Source organism: Pristiophorus japonicus, chromosome 5, assembly GCF_044704955.1.
Source record: "Pristiophorus japonicus isolate sPriJap1 chromosome 5, sPriJap1.hap1, whole genome shotgun sequence".
Classification (NCBI taxonomy): Eukaryota; Metazoa; Chordata; class Chondrichthyes; family Pristiophoridae; genus Pristiophorus; species Pristiophorus japonicus.
In genome coordinates, this window is record NC_091981.1 from 235,968,930 (window position 1) to 235,993,169 (window position 24,240).

Sequence of the window (24,240 nt, forward strand, 5' to 3'; positions counted from 1 at the left end):
CAGCACTTGAGCACACGGACGTCATCCACCAATGACAAAGCTTTAATATCGTTCCAGTTCCACTTTGGACCATTGCCTGGAACGATCCACAGTAATAGATCATGAACCGTCCGATCGTACGACACCTTGACTTCTGCACTGCCAATCACTGGTATAAGCTCTTTGGTGTAGGTACGCAATTTTGCATTTATTGGGCTCAGCTTGGGTTTCACGGCCTTGGTGTCACACAGCTTTTCAAAAGTCCTCTGGTTCATAATTGACTGACTCGCACCCGTGTCTAATTCCATAGATATCGGCACATCGTTCAATTTTACTTCAATCATTATCAGTTGGCTCTTTGTCAGGAACGAATGTACACTATACACTTCCTCCTCGGGTATCTCGGGTTGCATTGCCAGATCCGCTCCGGATCGGTCATCATCATCCACGTATTGTGTCACAGACACTTGCTGAGCTGTGGACACGTCCGCTGAAGGTGCCTCATTTTCGCACAGCCTCTACAAATATAGGGCCCAAGTTTCCACATGATAAAAAACGGGCGCCCCTCCGAGCTGGGCGCCCGTTTTTCGCGCCTAAAACGCGCCAGAAAAAAAACGAGCGATTCTGGAGCGCTTTGCAGCTCCTTGTCTGTTTGGCGCGGCGCCCAGGGGGGCGGAGCCTACACTCACGCCGATTTTGTAAGTGGGAGGGGGCGGGTACTATTTAAATTAGTTTTTTTCCTGCCGGCTACGCTGCACGTGCGCATTGGAGTGTTCGCGCATGCTCAGTGTGGAAAAAACATTGGCACTCGGCCATTTTTGTAGTTCTTTGTAGCTGTTTAGTTTTTGAACATTTTTTAATAAAAGTACATTGCCATCAGCACAGAGGCTTCTTGTAGCAGTGAGAAGGGTGCAGGAAGCCTCAGAAAGTTGAGGCAGCCGTTTCCCGACGACCTCCCCCTTTTGCCGTCGGGAAATGGCTCCTCAATTTCTGAGGCTTCCTGCAGCCTTCTCTCTTTCCTGCCAGCCGTCTGGAACGGCTCCATTCCCTCCCCCCGCGTTCGGTCGGCTCCCCCCCCCCCCCCCAGCGTTCGGTCGGCTCCCTCCCTCCCTCTCCCTCCCCCCCCCCGGCGCCCCCTCCCGTGTTCGGTCGGCTCCCGCCCGCGTTCGGTCGGCTCCCTTCCCTCTCCCCCTCACCCCCCGCGTTCGGTAGGCTTCCTCCCTGGCTCCCTCCCGCCCGCGTTCGGTCGGCTCTCTTCCTCCCGCGTTCGTCGGCTCCCTTCCCTCCCCCCGCCTGCGTTCGTCTGCTCCCTTCCCTCCCCTCCCATCCCCCCCCCCCCCACCGCGTTCGTCGGCTCCCTTCCCTTCCCTCCTCCCCCACCCGCCCGCGTTCGGTTGGCTCCCTCCCGCCCGCGTTCGTCGGCTCCCTTCCCTTCCCTCCCCGCCCGCGTTCGTCGGCTCCCTCCTTCCCCCCCCCCCTCCGGCCCGCGTTCGGTCGGCTCCCTCCTCCCGCCCGCCCGCGTTTGGTCGGCTCCCTCCTCCCCCCCCCCCCCCCACCGGCCCGCATTCGGTCGGCTCCCTCCTCCCCCCCCGCCCACCCGCGTTCGGTCGGCTCCCTCGTTTTGTGAGGCTTGCTGCACCATTCTCCCTGGCTGAAGCACTTTCACACAGGTAGGAAGATGGTTTATTTAATCTTTTCTTTGCTTATAAATGTTTATTCAGGTTGGATTTATTTGTATAATATTTGTATAAGTATAAATAAGGATTGATTGTAGAATTTAATGAGTTCCCTTCCCCCCCCCCTCCCCCCCCACCTCGTTCTGGACGCCTGATTTGTAACCTGCGCCTGATTTTTTAATATGTAGAACAGGTTTTTTCAGTTCTACAAAAATCTTCACTTGCTCCATTCTACTTTAGTTTGGAGTACGTTTTCACTGTGGAAACTTTGAAATCAGGCATCAGTGGCCGGACACGCCCCCTTTTGAAGAAAAAATTCTGTTCCAAAGTGGAACTGTTCTACCTCACTAGAACTGCAGAAAAAAAATGTGGAGAATTGCGAATTCTAAGATAGTCCGTTCTCCACCAGTTGCTCCTAAAAATCAGGCGCAAATCATGTGGAAACTTGGGCCCATACTGTCTGAAACGGCACTGATGAGGCCGATGATTGCCCCCACAACGCCAACAGGGTGAAATCGGATTCGTGCCCAATGGCGGACTTCAAGCAGCTACAGGTTTTGCAAACACAGTCGGGTAGGCCCTGCCAGGTGCAGCTCTGCCAACCTACGACACAATCTGGTGCACAGTACTTGCCGTGGAGTTCCGACTCTGCGAGGATATTTGCTTTGTACTATTGACCATGGTCAGGCAAGCCTGGGCAATCGTGATGGCCCTGCTCAGATCCAGCGTCTCCACAGCCAGCAGCTTTCGCAGGATCACCTCGTGGTTTATGCCTGTTACAAAGAGGTCGCTCAGCATGTCTTCCAACGCGGTTCCAAATTACATGGCCCAGCGAGACGTCTCAGGTCGGCAACAAATTCCGCCACATCCTGGCCCTCAGAAGGAACATGCTTGTAAAAGCGATATCCCAAGATAATGATGCCTTCTTTAGGTTTGAGATGGTCCCGAATCAGAGCACACAATTCCTCATGGTCTTTTCCGTTGGTGAGAGCAGATTCTTTGGGCCCAATTTTGGCCATGACTTGCTCCAATTTTTTTGGAGTAAGTTGTTTTTTTTGGTGTAAATTTTCCCCAATACACTTGCTCCAGAGTAACTTAGTTAGGTACGATTTTTTTTAGTTCAGTTTTTTTTCAAAAGGGGGCGTTCCCAGCCACATACGCCAGTTTTGGCCATTTATGCCACTTTGGCCAGCTAAAACTTACTCCAAATCGACTTAGGTCAGCGTATGTGGCCAGCTCTGAAAAACATTGCGGGCAGTGAAGAAAGCAGTGCACATTAGTACATCGGCGGACATTAGGGCAGGGATAGGGGAGGGAAGAGAACTGGAAGGGACCTGAAACAATACAACCAAGCACCAAACCTTGCTAGGAAAAGCACAAACAAGTAACATGCTAATAGAAATCAAGTAAATCCTACCGTAATCTTTAAAGTTAGCCCGGGTAAGGCAGCAGTGGGCAGGGGGGTTGGGGGGTGGGGGCGGGGTAGTAATGAGATGCTGGCCTCGATATCACGGGGTGGGAGAGGGGGGCTGCGAAACAAAGCAGTACATTTGCACCAAGCACAAAAAGTAATAAGCAATTAATGAACAAATAAAACATAGCAGGAACCCTGCACCTAAAGCACCAAAATCAATCAGTAAATAACAAATAAAAAATAGAAGTTCTACCTTCGGGAACGCAGCGGGCCACCAATGAGGGAGCCCATTCGACCAGGGCTAGGGACGGTGTACTTCGGGCCCCTCCCACACAGCCTGCAGCGCGCGTTTGCAGAAACGGCCTGCTAGGAGCTACTGCACATGCGCGCACACTCTAGCGCGTATGTGCAGAGGTCCTGGCATTGTTTTCAGCGCCAGGACCTGTCTCCGTCCCCAATCCATTGGGCCATGCTGTGCCACGACCGAGGAGAGGCTGGGGAGCGGCCAGAATACAGACGTCTTTTTTTCGGTGCGCTTGGAGGCGGACAAAAGCGGTGCACCTCTGGTGAGGGTGCCAGAAAAAGGAGTTGGGGAAATTTGAGCCCTTTATGAGGCCATAGATTTTTGGACCACAAACTGAGGAAAACCGCCCTGCACCTAACTGCGTCAGCGTCTTCATCCATCTTGTTGGCCATGAAGTACTGGTCGAGGCGATCTGTAAAATCCTCCTAGTCTTCTCCCTCCACGAATCGCTCCAGGATTCCAACGGTGCTCATTTTGTTTGTGTGCGTGAAAGTTCGTATTGTGCCTCGTCATCAAATGTTGCGTATGCAATAACTCAGTCCGGTGCAACCTGACTATTTCTCTCAAAGTGAAGATTAAACATGGAGGCTTTCTTTATATACAAGGGCCGCATGTGTGTGTCTGTGGCCCAATGACCTCAGACGGTCGCTCCCCTGGTGGCAGGAAACCCAGGCATACATACATTTCAGCCTCCCACCTCTCCCCGCCGCCCCCTGCCCTGCCCTGTGTCTTCTTCATTTCTCCCCTCCTCTCTTGAAGGAGGTAGCAGCTAGTGGGGAACAGTTCTGTGAGTACTGGCAGTGCTCTGATGTCTCATCCAACAACAACATTTGCAGTTATATAAAACATTTAACGTAATAAAACATTCTGAAGTGCTTCACAGAAGCGTTATCAAACAAAATTTAACACTGCGCCACATGAGATATTGAGCCAGATGTCCAAAAGCTTAGTCAAAGAGGTAGGTTTTAAGGAGTGTTTTAAAGGAAGAGAGAAGGAAAGAGAAAGAGAGAGGTTTAGGGAGGGAATTCCTGAGCGGAAGGTGTCATGCATGCAACCACAATGTAACACCACTGTATTACTGTATACACTCAACCTAGATGCACACCTTGACCACTAGGGGTGAACTTGTGGGAGTCATTCCTTACCTGATCACACAGGTATAAAAAGTGAGGTCCCACGCAGGGTCATCGTCTTTGGAGTCCTGTGAATAAAGAGTTAAGGTCACAGAGTGACCTTGTCCCCAGAATGTGCCTCATGTGGTTTCATGCTGTAGAGTAAGGACTTTACATTGGCGACGAGAAACGGGAATTCACGGCCCACGAGAATGGCCATGGGTAGCGCAGAGGAACGGTACTGTGTTGGGGAAGACTGGGACGATTTTGTCGAGAGGCTTCAGCGAAGCTTCGTTATGAAAGAATGGCTGGGGGATGCAGCGGCCGACAAGCGAAGGGCTCATCTTTTGACCAGCTGCGGACCAAAAACTTGCGCGCTTCTGAAGGACTTATTGCACCTGAAAAGCCGGTGGACAGAACCTTTGAAGAACTTCGCAAATTGATCAGGGAGCACCTCAAACCGGCGGGTAGCATACATATGGCCCGACACAGATTCTATACCCACCGACGTAGTGAAGGACAGAGCATACCGGACTTTGCAGCGGACCTCCGCCGCTTGGCCAGCCTCTGTAAGTTCACAGAAGCCTGCAGGGGGGAGATGCTAAGGGACTTCTTTATCGAGGGTATTGGTCATGTGGGAATTATCCGCAAATTAATTGAGACCAAGGATTTGACCTTAGAAGCGGCAGCGTTGATGGCTCTAACTTTCATGGCGGGGGAGGAAGAGACGAAAATAATATACGCATGCAATTCTGCCTCTTAACGCGACGATGGATCAGGGAGTCAACATCATCAATGCGACTCAGAGCCCCGCAGGCAGGCAGGGGCAGTCCGACACTCCCCAGGCAGCAATAGACCCCAGAGTAGGACTTCAACAGAGACAATGGCAGGCTGAATGGACATTCACGCCATCACAGTGGACAAAGCGGCCCGGGATGGGGCCACTGACACCCAATAATAGGGTACTTAAGAGCAGTCTAAGGGACAGTCAGCATGGAATGCCTGGCCATAGTCCCTTTGTTCCCAACCATGGAAACTTTAACTCATGCTGGAGGTGTGGGGGAAAACACTCAGCTAGATCTTGCAGATTTCAACAGTTTGTCTGCAGGAACTGCAATCTCAGTGGCTACTTAGCTCGAATGTGCAGGAAGTCTACAACCAGACTAATATATGAGGTGAATGGACCACAAGAGGGTTCTTTGAGGCAGGATGACTTTTGGGGCAAATCGATGGACGCCGAAGTTCAGCGGGTCCATGTGGCGAATATTCACAGTTCATACACCAGAACGCCACCAATGATGATGAGGATTTTATTAAACAGTATCCCTGTATGCATGGAGCTGGACACTGGTGCCAGCCAGTCACTCATGGGTGTTCAGCAATTTGAGAAGCTATGGCCACTTAAAGCCAGTAGACCCAAATTAGCACGTATTGAGACACAATTACGGACTTACACTAAAGAAATCATTCCAATGCCAGGCAGTGCAATGTTGGCTGTCACACACAATGGGTTAGTGAATCGGCTGCCGCTCTGGATTGTCCCGGGCAATGGTCCCGCATTGTTGGGGAGGAGCTGGTTAGCCGAGATGAACTGGAAATGGGAGGATATTCATGCAGTGTCATCTGTGGAGCGAAGTTCGTGCTCACAAGGCCTACAACAATTCGATTCACTATTCCAACCTGGCGTCGGGACTTTCAAAGGCACTAAAGTAATGATACACATCACCCCGGGCGCCAGGCCAGTGCACCACAAAGCCAGAGCGGTGTGGTATGTGATGCGGGAAAAGATCGAGAGCGAATTGGACCGGCTGTTGAGAGAGGGCATCATCTCGCCTGTCGAATTCAGCGACTGGGCGAGCCCCATCGTTCAAATCCTAAAAGCGGATGGCCCTGTCAGGATCTGTGGCGACTACAAGGCCACCATCAATCGGGTGTCCCTACAAGATCAATACCCGCTCCCGAGAGCGGAGGACCTCTTCGCCACGCTGGCAGGCAGCAGGCTGTTCACCAAGTTGGATCTCACTTCAGCCTATATGATCCAAGAACTGGCCGACGAATCTAAACTACTGACCACCATCACCGAGCACAAGGGACTGTTCGTTTATAACAGGTGCCCATTTGGCATTCGATCGGCGGCCGCGATTTTTCAATGAAACATGGAAAGCCTGCTTAAATCCATTCCTGGAATGATCGCATTCCAGGACGACATCCTCATCACGGGTCGAGATACCAAGGAACACCGAGGAACACCTCCACAACCTGGAGGAGGTGCTACGCCGACTGGACCGGGTAGGCCTCCGACTCAAGAAATCTAAATGTGTGCTCTTAGCTCCTGAGGTTGAGGTTCTGGGCTGGAGGGTTGCTGCAGATGGGATTCGGCCCACCGAATCCAAAACAGAGGCGATTCGACGAACACCCAGGCCCTGCAACACATCCGAGTTATGTTAATTCCTGGGACTGTTGAACTATTTCGGGAACTTTCTGCCGAACTTGAGCACGTTGTTGGAGCTGCTACACGTGCTCCTGCGTAAGGATTGTGATTGGTTTTGGGGGGACTGTCAGGAACGGACTTTTGATCGGGCGCGAAACCTACTTTGTTCAAACAAGTTGTTGACCCTGTATGACCCCTGTAAAAAAAATTGGTTCTGACATGTGATGCATCATCCTATGGGGTTGGGTGTGTGTTGCAGCAGGGCAATGCTGAGGGTCAACTACAACCTGTGGTTTATGCCTCCAGGTCGCGCTCTCAAGCAGAACGTGGATATGGCATGGTCGAGAAGGAAGCGCTTGCATGTGTCTATGGTGTAAAAAATAAATGCATCAGTACCTCTTTGGTAGGAAGTTTGAATTAGAGACGGACCACAAGCCATTAACATCCCTGTGGTCAGACAGCAAGGCTATCAATGTCAATGCATCAGCTCGCATACAGCAATGGGCTCTCACGCTGGCTGCTTATGACTACTCCATCCGGCACCGGCCCGACACTGAAAATTGCGCTGACGCGCTCAGCAGGCTTCCACTGGCCACCACTGAGGGGGCAGCGGAGCAAAGCGCCGAGATGGTCATGGCTGTCGATGCCTTTGGCAGCGCAGGCTTCCCCATCACAGCCCGCCAGATCAAAATCTGGACAAACAGAGATCCCCTCCATATCCCTGATTAAGAAATGTGTCCTGACTGGGGATTGGGCACCCACAAACGGAGCATGCCCTGAGGAGGCCAGACCATTCCACAGACGGATGGATGAGCTCTGCATCCAAGCCGACTGCCTACTATGGGGCAGCTGGGTAGTTATGTCCCAGAAGGGCAGGGAGGCATTCATCCGGGAACTCCAAAGCGAGCACCCAGATATTGTGCTGATGAAGGCCATTGCCCGGTCACATGTTTGGTGGCCTGGAATTGATTCAGACCTGGATCACTGTGTTCGCAGGTGCACGACGTGTGCCCAGCTGTGTAATGCCCCCAGGGAGGCCCCGCTCAGCCTGTGGCCCTGGCCCACCAGGCCATGGTCACGCATTCATTTTGACTACGCGGGCCCGTTCATGGGTAAGATGTTCCTTATTGTGGTAGATGCGTACTCGAAATGGATCGAGTGCATCATTCTGAATTCATGCACGTCATCCACCACCGTGGAAAGCCTACGTGCGATCTTTGCAACCCATGGCTTGCCGGACATCCTGGTTAGTGATAATGGCCCATGTTTCACAAGCTACAAATTCCGAGAGTTTATGTCGGGCAGTGGCATCAACCACGTCAGGACTGCGCCGTTCAAGCCGGCCTCCAATGGCCAGGCAGAACGTGCGGTCCGAATCATCAAGCAAGGTATGCTCACGATTCAAGGACCCTCCCTACAATGCCGCCTATCGCGTCTCCTGCTGGCCTATAGATCCCGCCCCCCACTTGCTCACGGGAGTCCCGCCCGCAGAGCTACTAATGAAACGGACACTCAAAACTCGGTTGTCCCTCATTCACCCAGTCCTGACTGACATAGTTGAGGGCAAGTGCAAGTCACAAAACGAGTACCATGACCGTAATTCGAAGGGGAGGTGTATAGAAATAAATGATCCTGTATTTGTCCTCAATCACGCCATGGGGCCCAAATGGCATGAGGGCACTGTAATTGACAAAGAGGGGAATAGGGTCATTGTGGGAAAACTCAATAATGGTCAGATATGCTGTAAGCATCTGGACCAAGTAAAAAAAAAAGGTTCAGCATCGACACGGAGGAACCTGAAGAAGATCATGAGATGGAGCTCACAACACTGCCAGTGAACGAGCAACAAGAGCAATCAGAAGAATGCACAGTCCCTGCGGTTAGCTCGGACTGGCCGGATTCACCACAGGTGACGTCAGTGTTCAACAACTGGAGCCCCATCTGCAGCGCTCCACGAGGGAGTGTAGACCACCTGAAAGACTAAACCTATGATCCCAATAAGACTTTGGCGGGGAAGGTGAAAAAATGTAAAGTCCTTACTCTACAGCATGAAACCACAAGAGGCACGTTCTGGGGACAAGGTTACTCTGTGACCTTAACTCTTTATTCACAGGACTCCAAAGACGATGATCCTGCGTGGGACCTCCCTTTTTATACCTTTGTGATCAGGTAAGGAGTGTCTCCCACAAGTTCACCCCTAGTGCATCTAGGTTGAGTTATACATAGAAACATAGAAAATAGGTGCAGGATTAGGCCATTCGGCCCTTCGAGCCTGCACCGCCATTCAATGAGTTCATGGCTGAACATGCAACTTCAGTACCCTATTCCTGCTTTCTCACCATACCCCTTGATCCCCCTAGTAGTAAGGACTACATCTAACTCCTTTTTGAATATATTTAGTGAATTGGCCTCAACAACTTTCTGTGGTGAGAATTCCACAGGTTCACCACTCTCTGGGTAAAGAAGTTTCTCCTCATCTCGATCCTAAATGGCTTACCCCTTATCATTAAACTGTGACCCCTGGTTCTGGACTTCCCCAACAATGGCAACATTCTTCCTGCATCTAACCTGTCTAAACCCGTCAGAATTTTAAATGTTTCTATGAGATCCCCTCTCATTCTTCTGAACTCCAGTGAATACAAGCCCAGTTGATCCAGTCTTTCTTAATGTCAGTCCCGCCGTCCCGGGGATCAGTCTGGTGAACCTTCGCTGCACTCCCTCAATAGCAAGAATGTCCTTCCTCAAGTTAGGAGACCAAAACTGTACACAATACTCCAGGTGTGGCCTCACCAAGGTCCTATACAGTAATACAGTGGTGTTACATTGTGGTTACATACATGACAGAAGGCTCAGCCGCCAATGGTAAAACGTTTAAAATCGGGGAAGCTCAAGAGGCCAGAATTGGAGGAGGATAGAGATCTCGGAAGGTTGTAGAACTGCAGGAAGTTGCAGAGATAGCGATGGGTGAGGCCATGAAGGCATTTGACAATGAGGGGTGAGAATTTTAAAATTGAGGTATTGCCTGATCGAGGCCAATGTAAGTTAATGAGTACAGAGGTGATGGGTGAAGGGGACTTGGTGCAAGTTAGTATATGGCGGCAGACTTTTGTATGAGTTCAATTTTACAGAGGGTGCAGGCTGGGAGGTCAGCCAGAAAAGCATTGGAATAGTCGAGTCTAGAGGTAACAAAGACATTGATGAGAGTTTCAATGGCAGGTAACCTGAGGCAGGGTCAGAGACGTCCATTCTTCATGTGTGATCCTGAACAGTGAGACCTGAAAGGTTATTTTATCATAAGGGTCATTACAGCTAAATGCCACATTATGTTAACATGTAGAAACAATAGGGTTTCTTTTCCTCCCCCCTTCTCTACATTGGGTACTATCCTTGAAGTGCACTGCACCTGCGTAGGCCAAAGATTGCCCAGATATCATGCTTTAGAGCATTCCAAAATATCTTGGCACAACCCCATGAAACTTGAGGGTGAAACAGGTGTTCAACTACAGGCTTGAGAGGGTTGCAACTATGCTTCTAGCCTCCAACCTTAAGACCTTGGATCCGAATATCCTGCCAGAAGAAAAAGAAGAAGAACTTACCAGTTGTTGATGTCCTCTTCGGATTTTTCTTGGGCCATCTCAAACACTCCGGATGGACATAGAGGAAAATGCGGTCTGAGGGCTGGAGTGCACTTTTTCACGCAAGCCAAGATATGGCCATTTGAAAAAGACGTGGGAATTCTGGGGCAGCACAGATGGCTTCTGTCACCTTTTCCTTTATATAGTTTCTGCGAACTGACCTCAGGCTCAGCACTGAGAAAAATAGGTCCATATAATTTCATATATTAATGTTTAGACTGGTAAACATTTAAAAGACATAAAATGCTTGAATCTTGCCAAATAACTTTGCAGGCTGTTTTTAATCATAATATATTTATTAGTATATTTAAATTGGTAGAATTAAATTGTCGATCATTTTTCAGATTGATGCAATAGATAATGATGATGGTGCTTTTTGTTATAGGTGATGAAAACAAAATGAATCTCCTGGCGCTTGGAGCGATTCCAAGATTGGCGAAATTAATACCCCACGATGACAAACAAATCCATATGTATGCTACCATGGCATTTGGAGTGATGGCTACTCATAGTAAGTATCTATAATTTGTTTTAATGTTTTAAAAAAAAGGAAAAACGAGGTAAAGCCCATAGTGCAGCACACCACCAAGATTGAAAAGAGTAAAAGAGAAGACAAACTAAATCAGGAAATAGTAACTAGATGATGCCAATCTTGGCTTTAAAATCCCAAATATTGTAGGAGAAAGGAAAGACTGATAAAGGTAAGTAGTTCTATAGTTTTGGGTCCAGAGAAAGAATGATTGATTAGAAGACTGTATGATAATTCTTGATTTTGTCAGTTAGTATGTAGGTAGGAGGCATTAGTGAAGTTTAGAAGAAACAAAAAGGAAAGCCGAGAGAAGCACTGAACATAGTAGTATTGTTAAAATAGAAAGGAAGAGAGGCAGGAGACATGAAAGAGGGATTGCTTATCAGACAACAAGTATTTTGTGAGAGATGCTAGTTGAGCAGGATTTAAGTCATGAACGAACTTCAGCTTAATGATAGTTGACTGTTATTGAGAGGAAACAATAACACCCTGAAATTGCATGTTTTGGGGTGGAGTGAATAATTGTATTGCAATCCTGGAGGTAAGACAGAACCTATATCCATCAGGTTATTGACGCTCGTGACATGTGGGACAAATTGTGCTGCAATTTATCAAGATGGATTGATCACCTTAACCAAGCTGCCCCTGTGTTCGCTGAGGCACATCTAAAAAATACGGCATCAATTTATGCTTTGGGATTTTACTTTCGGAGCAGTAAGGTGCCAACTTGACTTACATAGAAACATAGGAACATAGAAAATAGGTGCAGGAGTAGGCCATTCGGCCCTTCGAGCCTGCACCACCATTCAATAAGATCATGGCTGATCATTCACCTCAGTACCCCTTTCCTGCTTTCTCTCCATACCTCTTGATCCCTTTAGCCGTAAGGGCCATATCTAACTCCCTTTTGAATATATCCAATGAACTGGCATCAACAACTCTCTTCCACTACCTCAACAAGGTAGAACTCACTGTTATACCTCTACAGGTCTGGGCACACCCTCTGAATATTCTAATACACTGTCCCCAGGATTTGGGATTAGCAGCAGGCGACAGTGGTGGGTGGAAACCACCCCCCCCCCCCTCCACATTTCCGTCCACTGGAGTTGCATTGCAGGATTTCAGTCCCAAAAAGTGGTTCTTGGAGGCTGCCATAGTAGTAAGGAGATATTGGAGTTCTATTTGAGATCCGAGGAATTAATGTGGCCAATAATGTCAGTTAATGAAAAGACTGAGGGGGTGAAATTCCTTTGCATCCCATTTGGGGGTGGTAACATCTGGGACATTTTGCAGCAGTATCTGAAGTCCCGCCCCGCTAGCTAAATTCAGGTTACCGCCTCCGTAAGGAAGTGGAGCGCAAAATAACGAGCTCCACTTCCTTTCTGGGATGGTAGTGGGGTGGACTGGTCAGGAACAGGGCGCAGCGCTATGCACTGGGTCGCATAGGGCTGCCACGTAGGAAGGGTTCCTCCCTTCATTAAAGGGAAGGGCCCAAGCTTGAAACTATTCAGTGATGAAATGGGCCTCCATGGACTACTGGCGTATGGGGGTGCCGTGCCAGCAACTCATGTAGAGTGCCGGGCTGACTGATCGGGGCATGTACCCTGCGTTCAAAGCTCCAACGGGGCACAGCAGAAAGTCGGCAGATTTTTTTTTTTCAATAGCCGGCACCTCCCCTTTAAATATCGTCCCACGAGCGGCCTGCTGCTCAGTTCACGTCCCCTGAAGCTGTCACTGGTATCACCCGCCACAACTTCAAGGGCGTTACCCAATTTAGGATATGGGGTACTGCACATTGCCGGCGCAGCGGAGCGGTGTGCTATGGATTACCACCGTCGCTAAAGTCCTGTGGAATTTAGCGGGAGTCGTTAGCAGCATCGTGCCCGGGCAAGAAGTCATTAGTGCCCCCGGGGATTCTAACGGGAGGCGCAAATTGCCTGAATTTCTCGGCCTGAGGCTATAGCCATCAATAGTAAGAGGTAGTCATTGGTTAGCCTTGTGAGAGACATGAGAATATTGATAAACTATAGAAAGAATTTCATGGTTGCATTGAAGGACATGGAGAAGACCACAATATAGTGATTCAGCTACTACACTGAGAGGACTGAACTTTGTGTGCATTGAGGGCTTGCAATTTGAAGGAAGTTCATGAATGTAGAGTAAAATCATTAGCAAAAGGGTAGCAGGGTTGGGTTATGATATGGGTTAAGAAGGGACAGATAGATTGGGAGAAAGCAGAGCCATAAGAATCTGAGTGCTGGACAAACTATAAGAGAATGAACCATTAATTAGCACTCTGGGCTGTTGAATTAAATTAGCAAGGAGATAACAATTTTTCAATCATCCTTAAATATGTAAATTGTGCTGGGTGGGGTGGGGACTGGTGGGTAGTCAGTGCAACATCTCTGTTTCAGAAGATGTTCAGAAAATAAAATGAGTAACTATAGACTAGTTAGAGATCAATTGTATAATCAAGGACAGCCAGCATGGATTTGTTAAAGGCAATTCGTGTTTGACAAATTTCACACAAGTTATGAAGTGGCTGATTCTAGAAATAGATGTAGGGGGCGAAATTCGGTAGCGCCCCATTTGGGGGGTTAACTTTTAACTTTTTTAAAAGTTAGTGCCTGGCGAAATGGCTTGTAAAATTGGGAAATTGGCCATTTTCGCCCCAGAGTGAAGCGGGGGCATTAAATGAGGCACTAATGGTCTTAGTGGGGCACTGCAGCGGCACCCGATTTCAGCTGACTTGCATTCAGCAATCAGGCTTCAATTCTTGCCTAAGGCTCATTCCAGCTCTTAAAGGGGATGTAATTTCAAACTGCAGCTGCTCATTTTCAGCATTGCTGCGCTTGAGTCAGACCTCTCAGCAACTGAAACACCTTTGTGCGATAGCTGGTTCGAATCCTGCTGCAAGGGAGAGGGCCATGCGCTTTAATAATGTGATATTGGAGACATTGGTGGGGGCAGTGGAGAGAAGAAGGGAATCGCTGTTCCATGCATCTGGAAGGAGGCCATTGCCAGAGGTATTCAGGGCCATGTGGCGAGAAATGGCTGAGGAGGAGTCGGCCAGCACTGACAGAACCCTGACACAGTGCCGTAAGAAATTCAACAACCTCAGTCGGCTGGTGAAGGTGGGTGAGGGAATTGAGTGTAATATCTCCAAGTTTGCAGATGACACTAAGCTGGGTGGTGGTGTGAGCTGTGAGGAGGATGCTAAAAGGCTGCAGGGTGACTTGGACAGGTTAGGTGAGTGGGCAAACGCGTGGCAGATGCAGTATAATGTGGATAAATGTGAGGTTATCCACTTTGGTGGCAAAAACACGAAGGCAGAATATTATCTGAATGATGGCAGATTAGGAAAAGGGGAGGTGCAACGAGACCTGGGTGTCATGGTACATCAGTCATTGAAAGTTGACATGCAGGTACAGCAGGCGGTGAAGAAAGCAAATGGTATGTTGGCCTTCTTAGCTAGGGGATTTAAGTATAGGAGCAGGGAGGTCTTACTGCAGTTGTACAGGGCCTTGGTGAAGCCTCACCTGAAATATTGTGTTCAGTTTTGGTCTCCTAATCTGAGGAAGGACGTTCTTGCTATTGAGGGAGTGCATGAAGGTTCACCAGACTGATTCCCGGGAACTGACAAACGAGGAGAGACTGGATCGACTGGGCCTGTATTCACTGGAGTTTCGAAGGATGAGAGGGGATCTCATAGAAACATATAAAATTCTGATGGGACTGGACAGGTTAAATGCAGTAAGAATGTTCCCGATGTTGGGGAAGTCCAGAACCAGGGGCATAGTCTAAGGATAAGGGGTAAGCCATTTAAGACCGAGATGAGGAGAAACCTCTTCACTCAGAGAGTTGTTAACCTGTGGAATTCCCTACCGCAGAGAGTTGTTGATGCCAGTTCATTGGCTATATTCAAGAGGGACTTAGATACGGCTCTTCTGGCTAAAGGGATCAAGGGGTATGGAGAGAAAACAGGAAAGGGGTACTGAGGTGAATGATCAGCCATGATCTTATTGAATGGTGGTGCAGGCTCGAAGGGCCGAATGGCCTACTCCTCCACCTATTTTCTATGTTTCTATGTGAGTACATGCTTCCATATCTCCTAAATACCAGCCTCTGAACCTCTGTCTGTGCACACTGTGCAAAGCAGCACGCCCCCACCACTCGACCATCAAGCATCTGCAGCTACTCACATTCACATTCTCATCTCACACCTTGCCTACATTCACAGCTATTCAACCATGGCAGGCACATCACACAAGTTCCTTTCTTTTGCAGGCCAAGATGGCACATAATAGGAGGGAGCAGCAGCGGACTCGAGGGGAGGAGGGGGAACCTCAACTGCGCGAGCTCACTGACCATGAGGAGTGAGTGCTGCGGCTCATTGGCCCGTAGATTGAGGGCGCTGTGGCTAGCGGAGACAAGAACAGTATCTTTATCCCCTCTCCTTTTCCTATTCCACTTCTCCCTCTCACCAGAAGGCTTCATCACTTTCCAGCTCCTGATACTGTCTGCCTTCCTTGCTCTATTCCTGTCCCCCTGCTCTCACCTAACGCGAATCTTGTATCTTTTATGCTTTCAGATAACCAGCCAGCAGATGTGCAGCCTGTACCTGAGGCCCCCCCCGCCCCCAGCATAGTCAGGAGGGAGAGGAGGAGGAGGAGCCAAGCACAGCGTCATTGCACCTCTCACCCACAGGCATCTGCTCAGATACTGGCACTACACGTTCGTTAGAGGTTAAGTTAGTAGAGGTGTCTGCACTGGGTGATGCACAGGGCCTAGCGGGCTGCAGCAAGGCCAAGGGAAAAGGGAACCTTGGGAGTCATCTCCCCGGGGGGCGGGGGGGGCGTGAGTTTGCGCACGAATTCTGCTGCACAGGACTCAGATGAAGACCTCAATGGGGAGGCATTCACAAAAAGGGTGATGGCTGTGATAGTTGCAATGGCAAGGGTGCCCAAAACCCTCTTGGCAGTGGTAAGGAGCGTGAAGGAGTCTGCCTCTAGCATTGCACAGAGCTCTGTGCACACTATGGAGTCCATCATTGCCAGTCTGCAGACAATGGTGGACTCCAAGAGAGACCATGCGGATCCAGACCTCATGACACTTGTCATGGGCGATGTGGCAGTTTCCATTGCAGCACAGGCGGAAGCAACGCAACGTCTTGGTGCTGTAATGCAGACAGTGGTTGGTGGCATGGAAGCTCAGATTGCCCTCATGCAGTCTCAGCTTGATGCCACGCATGGTCTGACTGGTGTCATGCAGTCAGTGACTGCTGGCATCGAGTCTCAGTCTGCTCTCACGCAGTCTCAGCTGGATGCCACGCAAGCTCTGACTGCTGCCATCACCGCTGGGTCCACCACAGTCCACCGGGGATCTCACATTGTCGCAACAGCCCATCAATCTGTGCTGCAGCAGATCGGTGGGGATTTTGAGGTGCTGTCACGATGACAGCTTTCCTGATCCCACCACTGCCACTCCGTCATTGCACTTGTCGTTGCCTGTTACCCAGCCAGCCAAGACTGCCGTCGCCCAGCCTCAGGTGATGCACTCTACAGCTGGGCCTTCCAGGCTCATAGCAGGTCGAGGGCATCCTGCAGGCCATCTGTAGTCTCTGGCCCTGACACACAGCAGCCTTCCACCAGACTTGCTGCAGCCACACTACAGAGGCGCACTAGTATAGTTAAAGCGAAGAAGATATGTATGGAAATGCACAACGGTGATTTTTAAATACATTATGATACAGTGAGAGATCCAAGATATGGAAAGTGGGGGTGAGAGATTTGAGGTAATGTTTCCCTCTCCTAGGTATTAGTTCCTGGCTGAGGGCAGGCATTAGGATGGCCAGAGATCCACCATGGGAGGAGGAGAGGTCAGAGTGGCCACTGCCATGGCATACACCACGTGCTCGACAGGTGCTCCGCAGTTGAGTGAGACCAGCGGCTGGAGGAAGGCCAGAGCGTCGTGGAGTCGGGTGTGGGTAGAGCCGAAGTGCCAACGGAGCCGGTTGCGAGGGCGGATAGAGAGGGTAAAGACTAGAACGTCGCCGGGTTCGAGTGCGAGGGCGGAGAGAGAAGGTAGGTCCCAAACCTGTGGACGGAGCTGGTCGGAGGCTCACCGGACGCCGTTGAGGATCGAGTGGAGCAGAAGTGGCCACATCCAGTGGGGGAGCGAAAGTCTTGGTAGCAGGAAGATCCAGGTGAAAAGTCTTGGCAGCAGGAAGGTCGATCTGGATGGTAAATCCGGCACTCACAGATGGAGGTAAGGAGCAGGCATGGTTGGGGGATGGGCACTGGATCAGGTAGCTGTCCTTGCAGCACGGATTTTAGGGGTAAGGAATACACTTTAGGGGTAAGCAATGCACCCACTATTGGGACCAGGGGAAGCTTAAACAGTGGGGTGGGCAGATTGGGGGAGAAAGAGTGAAGGATGAAAGCTCCTTAGGGTGCTGCGATCCCGTAGGCCATCTTGAGTTCTTGGACAACGTGGACCATTTTCCATACCTCGGGAGCCTACTGTCACCAAGAGCACATATTGACGACGGGGTCCAACACTGCCTTCAGTGCGCCAGCACAGCCTTCAGTCGCCTGAGGAAGAGAATGTTTGAAGAGCAGGACTTCAAACCCGGCACCAAGCTCATGGTCTACAGTGCTGTAGTGATACCCGCCCTCCTATATGGCTCCGAGATATGGACTATATACAGCAGACACTTCAAAGCGCTTGAGAAGTACCACCAGTATTGCCTCCGCAAGATCCTGCAAATTCATTGGCAGGACAGCCGCACCAACATCAGTGTTCTTCCTCAGGCCAACATCCTCAGCATCGAAGCATTAACCATGCTCAATCAGCTCCGTTGGACGGGCCACATCATCCGCATGCCCGTCACGAGACTCCCAAAGTATGCGCACTACTCGGAACTCCTACACGGAAAGCGAGTCCCAGGTGGGCAAAGAAAACGCTTCAAGGTCACCCTCAAAGCCCCCTTGATAAAGTGCAACATCTCCACCGACTCCTGGGAATCCTTGGCCCAAGACCGTCCAAAGTGGAGGAAGAGCATCCGGAAGGGCACTGAGCACGTCGAGTCCCATCGCCGAGAACAAGCAGAAATGAAGCGCAGACAGCGGAAGGAGTGTGCATCAATGCAGGCTCCCATATCACCTTTTCCTTCAATCACTGTCTGTCCCACCTATAACAGAGACTGTAGGTCCCGCATTGGGCTCCTTAGTCACCTGAGAACTTACTTTTAGAGTGGAAGGAAGTTATCCTCGACTCCGAGGGATTGCCTATGATGATGATGATGAAGTTAATTGTATTACATCAATTTTGATTGGAATGTTTCATCTTTGCAGTTGTCTCTCATTTCATTTTTGGAGCTTTGGTATATAAGGGCAAATTGATGTGGTGATTGGGGATGGAATTCATTGGAACCGAAATCTGATGAGATGGTTGCGGCCACCCTCGCAGAATAGGAGCACCTGCTCAGGCGAGTACTGGAGCACTCCTCCAGAGCAATCAAAGCAGCGGCTAGATTTTGCTGTCTTGCTCCCTGCATTTGTTTCCGCCTAAGTAACCTCCGACAGTAACGTCTGAGCAGGAGGTCGAGTGCCAACACCGCTCCTATGAAACTATATAAATGTTGTCATTTCCAATCTGCCCTAAATGAAACGAAGAAATGATTGAATGGTTAAGAGGCAGAACAATCCTTGAAGGGAAAATTGCTCAAATCTGTCCAACATCCACTCTGGTTATGTATTAGCAAGCTGCAAAGAGTAATGACCGACTTTAATGGCGTCTTTAAATAGCACTCTTCCAGCCAATTCCCGACTGCAACTCAATAGCTGAAGCTGTCGTTGTCAGCGACAGGTAGTACGTGAGGGTGCGTGGCCGAAATTTTCTTCTGGCGCGGTCATGGGGCACTGCACATGGCGATGACATCATCACCGCTGAGCGCAGCCAAGCGGGCGCTAGTGGCAGGAGTAGCGCCTCCGCAAAACCCCTGCCCAATTTCGCGAGATTGCTGTACTCGCTGCACCTGGGCAAAACCCCATTTTTGCCCCATTAGCGACCCCCGCAGGTGCTCACGGCAGGCGCACAAGAGCCCAATTTTGCCCCCGTAGTTTCTACATGGGATTCCCATTGCCTTTCGGTGCAGCCAGTTCACCCCTGGTCTTGTGTGCACATTTAAAACCAATTTTTGTGAGACAAAGGATTTTTAAAAAAACAATATAATAGGTTTTTTAACAGCTTCCTATTATATATTCCATTTGTTTAGCAGGTTAGATGTTCCTCTCTTCTTCTTAGGCAGTGTCTCAGAGTCGAGGATGACTTGCTTCCACATTAATATGAGTTCTCAGGTGACTGAGTCCAATGCAGGACCTACAGTCTCTGTCGTAGGCGGGCAGACGGTGGTTGAAGGGACAGGTGGGTGGGTGGGGTGCTTGATTTGTCGTGCGCTCCTTCCACTGTTTGCGCTTGGCTTTCACGTGCTCCCGGTGAAGAAACTCGAGGTGTTCGGCACCTTCCCGGATGCTTCTCCATTTTGAGCGGTCTTGGGCCAGGGATTCCCAGGTGTTGGTGGGGATGTTACACTTTTTTTCAAGGAGGCTTTGAGGGTGTCCCTGAAGCGTTTCCTCTGCCCACCTGGGACTTGCTTACCGTGTCAGAGTTCTGCATAGAGTGCTTGTTTTGGGAGTATGTGGACGATGTGGCCCGTCCATTGGAGCTGATTGAGCTTGATCTATGCTCCGTTCTGGGTATGTTGGCCTGAGCAAGAACACTGACATTGGTGTGCCTATCCTGCTAATGAATTTGCAGGATCTTGTGGAGGCAGCGTTGGTGATACTTCTCCAGTGTTTTGAGGTGCCTGTTGTACGTAGTCCATGTCTCTGAAGCATATAGGAGGGTGGGTATCGCTACTGCTCTGTAGACCATAAGCTTGCTGCTGGGTTTGAGGTCCTGGTCTTCAAACACCTTCTTCCTCAGGCGACCGGCGGCTGCACTGGCACACTGAAGGCGGTGTTGGACTTCATCGTCGATGTCTGCCTTTGTTGACAGCAAGCTCCCGAGGTATGGAAAGTGGTTCACGTTGTCCAAGGCCATGTCATGGATCTTGATAATCAGGGCAGTACTGTGTGGCAGGGGCAGGTTGGTAGAGAACCTTTGTCTTACGGATGTTTAGTGTAAGGCCCATGCTCTCGTATCCTCGGAATGCTTCATCTTTATAGTAGAAGAAATAATTGCAGTCAACTAGTCTGTGATATTACTAGTGGATTTTATGAAAGAGCTCAAAGGTTAACTAATTAGGTGTTGTGAAATTAGGAAATCATAGAATAGTACAGCAGAGAAGGAGACCAAATTGGTGGTTAAATGTCATTATTGATTCAGACCAATATAACCTGCCAGCAGGTGTGATGTTGAACTCCATCCAATTGCAGCCCCTCCCCATACCATACCTCACTCAATTGTTGCCCTATTTCAATTCAGCAAATTACTCTGAATGAGGGAAATTGCACATACGGATACGGCCCCAGCAAGATCTCCCGGTAATACTACTCAAAACTGCCCAGGTGGATTCAATACATTATTGCCATATTATGATGCCAGATCTCAATATAATCATGGCATTCATTTTATAGAGCTTGTGGGCAGTCCAACAATTGTGTCTAAAATAGTGTTTTTGTATTACTGTTCCTGTCCACTAGTAATGTATAATTTTGGCATCTACCTAAATTGATAAGAATTTACAATTAAAAAAAGTAAGAGGATCAAATACAGGTCATTATTTCAACGTGAATCAGGAAACTTAGTCCAAAAAATGTAAATGAGAAATAATAGCCCAGATTTGAACTTGGGTCCCACAGAAATGGTCCCCAGCAAGGTAACTCAGGAATGGAGAAGGGGGAATCGATAAAAGTTTGCGATTTCCTTTTTTTGGGGGGGAGGTGGGGGAAGAAGTGGGGCTAGGGAACATAGGAGCAGGACTGGGCCATTCAGTCCCGTGAGCCAGCTCTGCCATTCAATTAGAACTTGGCTAATATGCACCTCAGCTCCATTTACCCGTCTTGCTCCATATCCCTTAATATCCTTGCTCAATAAAATACCCAGGAGAAAAAATTGTGAGGGAATGGAACTAACTGGATTGATCTTCGAAAGAGCCGGCGCAGACTCGATGGGCCGAATAACCTCCTTCAGTGCTGTACTATTCTATTTAAATCCTTCATCAAATCTCCTCAGCTTTCTCTGCTCCAAGGAGAACAACCCCAGCTTCTCTAGTCTATCCACATAACTGTAATTCCTCATCCCTGGAACCATTCTAATAAATCTCTTCTGTATCCTCTTCAAAGCCTTCATGTCCTTCCTAAAGTGTGATGCCCGGAATTGGATGCAATGCTCCAGCTGAGTCAAACTAGTGCTTTATATAGGTTCAGCATATCTTCCTGGCTTTTGTACTCAATGGGCCCGAAATTGGTGAAACCCAAGTGCCGTCCAAAAGGTTGCCGAGACCGGCAGCAAAATAACAGCTTATGCCGTCAATCTGGGCGGCAGCGGGTGGGAGCTCTCAATCTCGGCAGCAAAGGCTCTTGCCGCCCAAGCGCCGCCAAGGATGGAGTCGGGCCCAGGGAGGGTGGAAGACCTGAAAATAAAAATTATTACAAAGGAAAAAAAACCAGGAACACCTTCAGGGGACCCCATCCAGGTAAGTTGCTGTTTTTAAAAAAAAATTTAAAGATGTTCATTAATCTTTTATTGCAGGTCTTCGTACTTGCCGTCAGGGTTAGACTAGCCTCCACACAGTAGTCCTTCCCCCTGCTAGTGCTGACTCCTGCCCGCACCAATCTGGCAGCTCGGAGAGCAGGAGGTCACTTACGCTCCTCTCCAGCCCAAGTGGAAACTGGCACAGAGGGGAGACCGGAGGCAAAACTTGACGGCAGTAGGCGGCAAGGCCACCAGTATCGGGGCCTGTGCCTCTATTTATAAAGCCCAGGATCCCATATTCTTTATTAACTGCTTTGTTAACCTGTCCAGCCACCTTCAAAGATTTCTGCACAAACACTCCCTAGTCTTGCACCCACTTCAAAATTATACCATTTAGTGTCTTTGGTCTCTCCTCATTCTTCCTACCAAAATGTATCACCTCACACTTCTCTGTGTTGAGTTTCATCTGCCATGTGTCCGCCCATTCCACCAGTCTGTCTATGTCTTCTTGAAGTCTATGATTATCTTCCTCAATTTATTACACTTCCAAGTTGCGTGTCGTCTGCAAATTTCTAAATTGTGTCCCATAACCCCAAGTCAAATCATTAATGTGTATCAAAAACAGCAGTGCTCCCAGTACTGAACCTTGGGGAACGCCACTGTATACCTCCCTCCAGTCCGAGAAACAGCCATTCACCACAACTTTTTGTTGTCTATCCCTTATCCATTTTGTATCCATGCTGCTATCAAGGGATATTGGGATAAGGGCAGGAAAGTGGAGCTGAGGTCGAATATCAGCCATGATTTTATTGAATGGCGGAGCAAGCTTGAGGGGCTGTATGGCCTACACCTGCTCCTAATTCTTATGTTTTTCTGCACTACCCCTTTTATCCCATGGACTTCAATTTTGGTAGCAAACCTAACATGTGGAACTTTATCAATTGCCTTTTGAAAGTCCATATACAAATCAACTTCACTGCCCTAATCTACCCTCTCTGTTACCTCATCAAAAAACTCAATCAAGTTAGTCAAACACAATTTACCTTTAACAAATCCTTTATTCGTCCATGCTAGTCCAAGTGGCTGTTCTGGATTATTGTTTCTAAAAGCCTCCCCACCATTGACATTAAACTGACAGGCCTGTACTTGCCAGGTTTATCCTTCTCCCTTTTTTGAACAAGGGTGAAACATTTGCAATCCTCCAGTCCTTTGACACCACTCCAGTATCTAAGGAGGATTGGAAGATTGTGGCCAGCACCGCCGCAATTTCTACCCTTCCCTCAGCAACCTAGGGTGCATCCCATCTGGACCAGGTAACTTATGTACTTTAAATACCGCCAGCCTGTCTAGTATCAACTCTTTATCTATTTTTGTCTCATCCAGTATCCCAGTAACCTCCTTGTTTATCATAGCTTTGGCAAAGTCCTCTTTTTTGGTAAACACTGATGCAAAGTACTTATTTAGTACCTAATGCCTTCTGCCTCCACCAATAGTTCCCCATTTATTGAAATTATATTGATTTTTTTTTTAAGTATGTGTCAAAAAGAATTGTTGGTTCTGTTTTTGCTATACCTTGTGTTTATTTAAGGTACCCCCCAGTTTATAGAATATTTAAAACTTGATTTAAAAAAAAATATTTGTAGGAGATACCCTGGTTTTCAATGTTGATTTCTCCCTCTCTTCGACCATGAAACACTGGATCTCCCCACATATCAGGAAGTTACTTTGATGTTGGTTACAGGTGTGCCAGGGACCAATTTCATATAGAAACCTAGAAATCGGCATCCAGATCCTGGCTGTTGGCCTAGTTGACTTTAAGCAAGAAAAAGTAACAGCAGCTAAGTGTACACATCAGTTAAGGGAAGTGTAGGCAGCTTAATAGATGTGTAGACAAGTTAAAAGTTACAAGCATTTGTATAGTAAAGTCTATTAATTTGTTTATCTTATAGTAGTAATTTAGAAAAATCATTTGGCTTTCATTATCTAGTAACATTTTTTAAAATCTTATCTTTGAGCTTTCTTTTAAATTGAGCTGATCTCATATATTTAGGTGATATGCAATTATAGTTAGATTAGGTTAGTATTGATTGTGTGCGCGCACATTTTTTGGCCCGAATATTAACTTTGAGACATGTTCGGGGCGGGGGGGGGGGGGGGGCGCGTGGTTGGTGGTGGTCTGATATCATATGGGAAACCTGGAAGTAATTTCAGTGTGCCTATCTGTGAATCTTAATGCAGGCAAATATAATTTTACTTCCGGGTTTGGTGTCGAATGCACGGCATGGGTGTGGTTTGGAGCCATATGATGCAATTTCAACTGAATATTTAAAGGGCCAATCCAAAGATGGAAATTGGAGGAGTCAGGAGATTTGGCTCAGATAAAGTAATTGCAGAATATGGACTCAGGACGCTCAAAGGCTATGCCCCGCTTTAATGATGTTGCCTTGATGTACTGTTGG

The 24,240-nt window shown here is 48.6% G+C and overlaps 1 protein-coding gene across 6 annotated transcripts in view; it reads left to right on the plus strand.

Annotated features, from left to right (window-relative positions):
* The window catches only part of armc3 (armadillo repeat containing 3), a 350,931-nt gene that overhangs the window by 49,816 nt on the left and 276,875 nt on the right, over positions 1-24,240 (plus strand). For all 6 annotated transcript variants that reach the window (XM_070881406.1, XM_070881407.1, XM_070881408.1 and 3 more), the window contains exon 4: positions 10,937-11,062. In XM_070881406.1, coding sequence (XP_070737507.1) covers positions 10,937-11,062 — 126 coding nt within the window. The remainder of the gene's footprint in view (positions 1-10,936; positions 11,063-24,240) is intronic.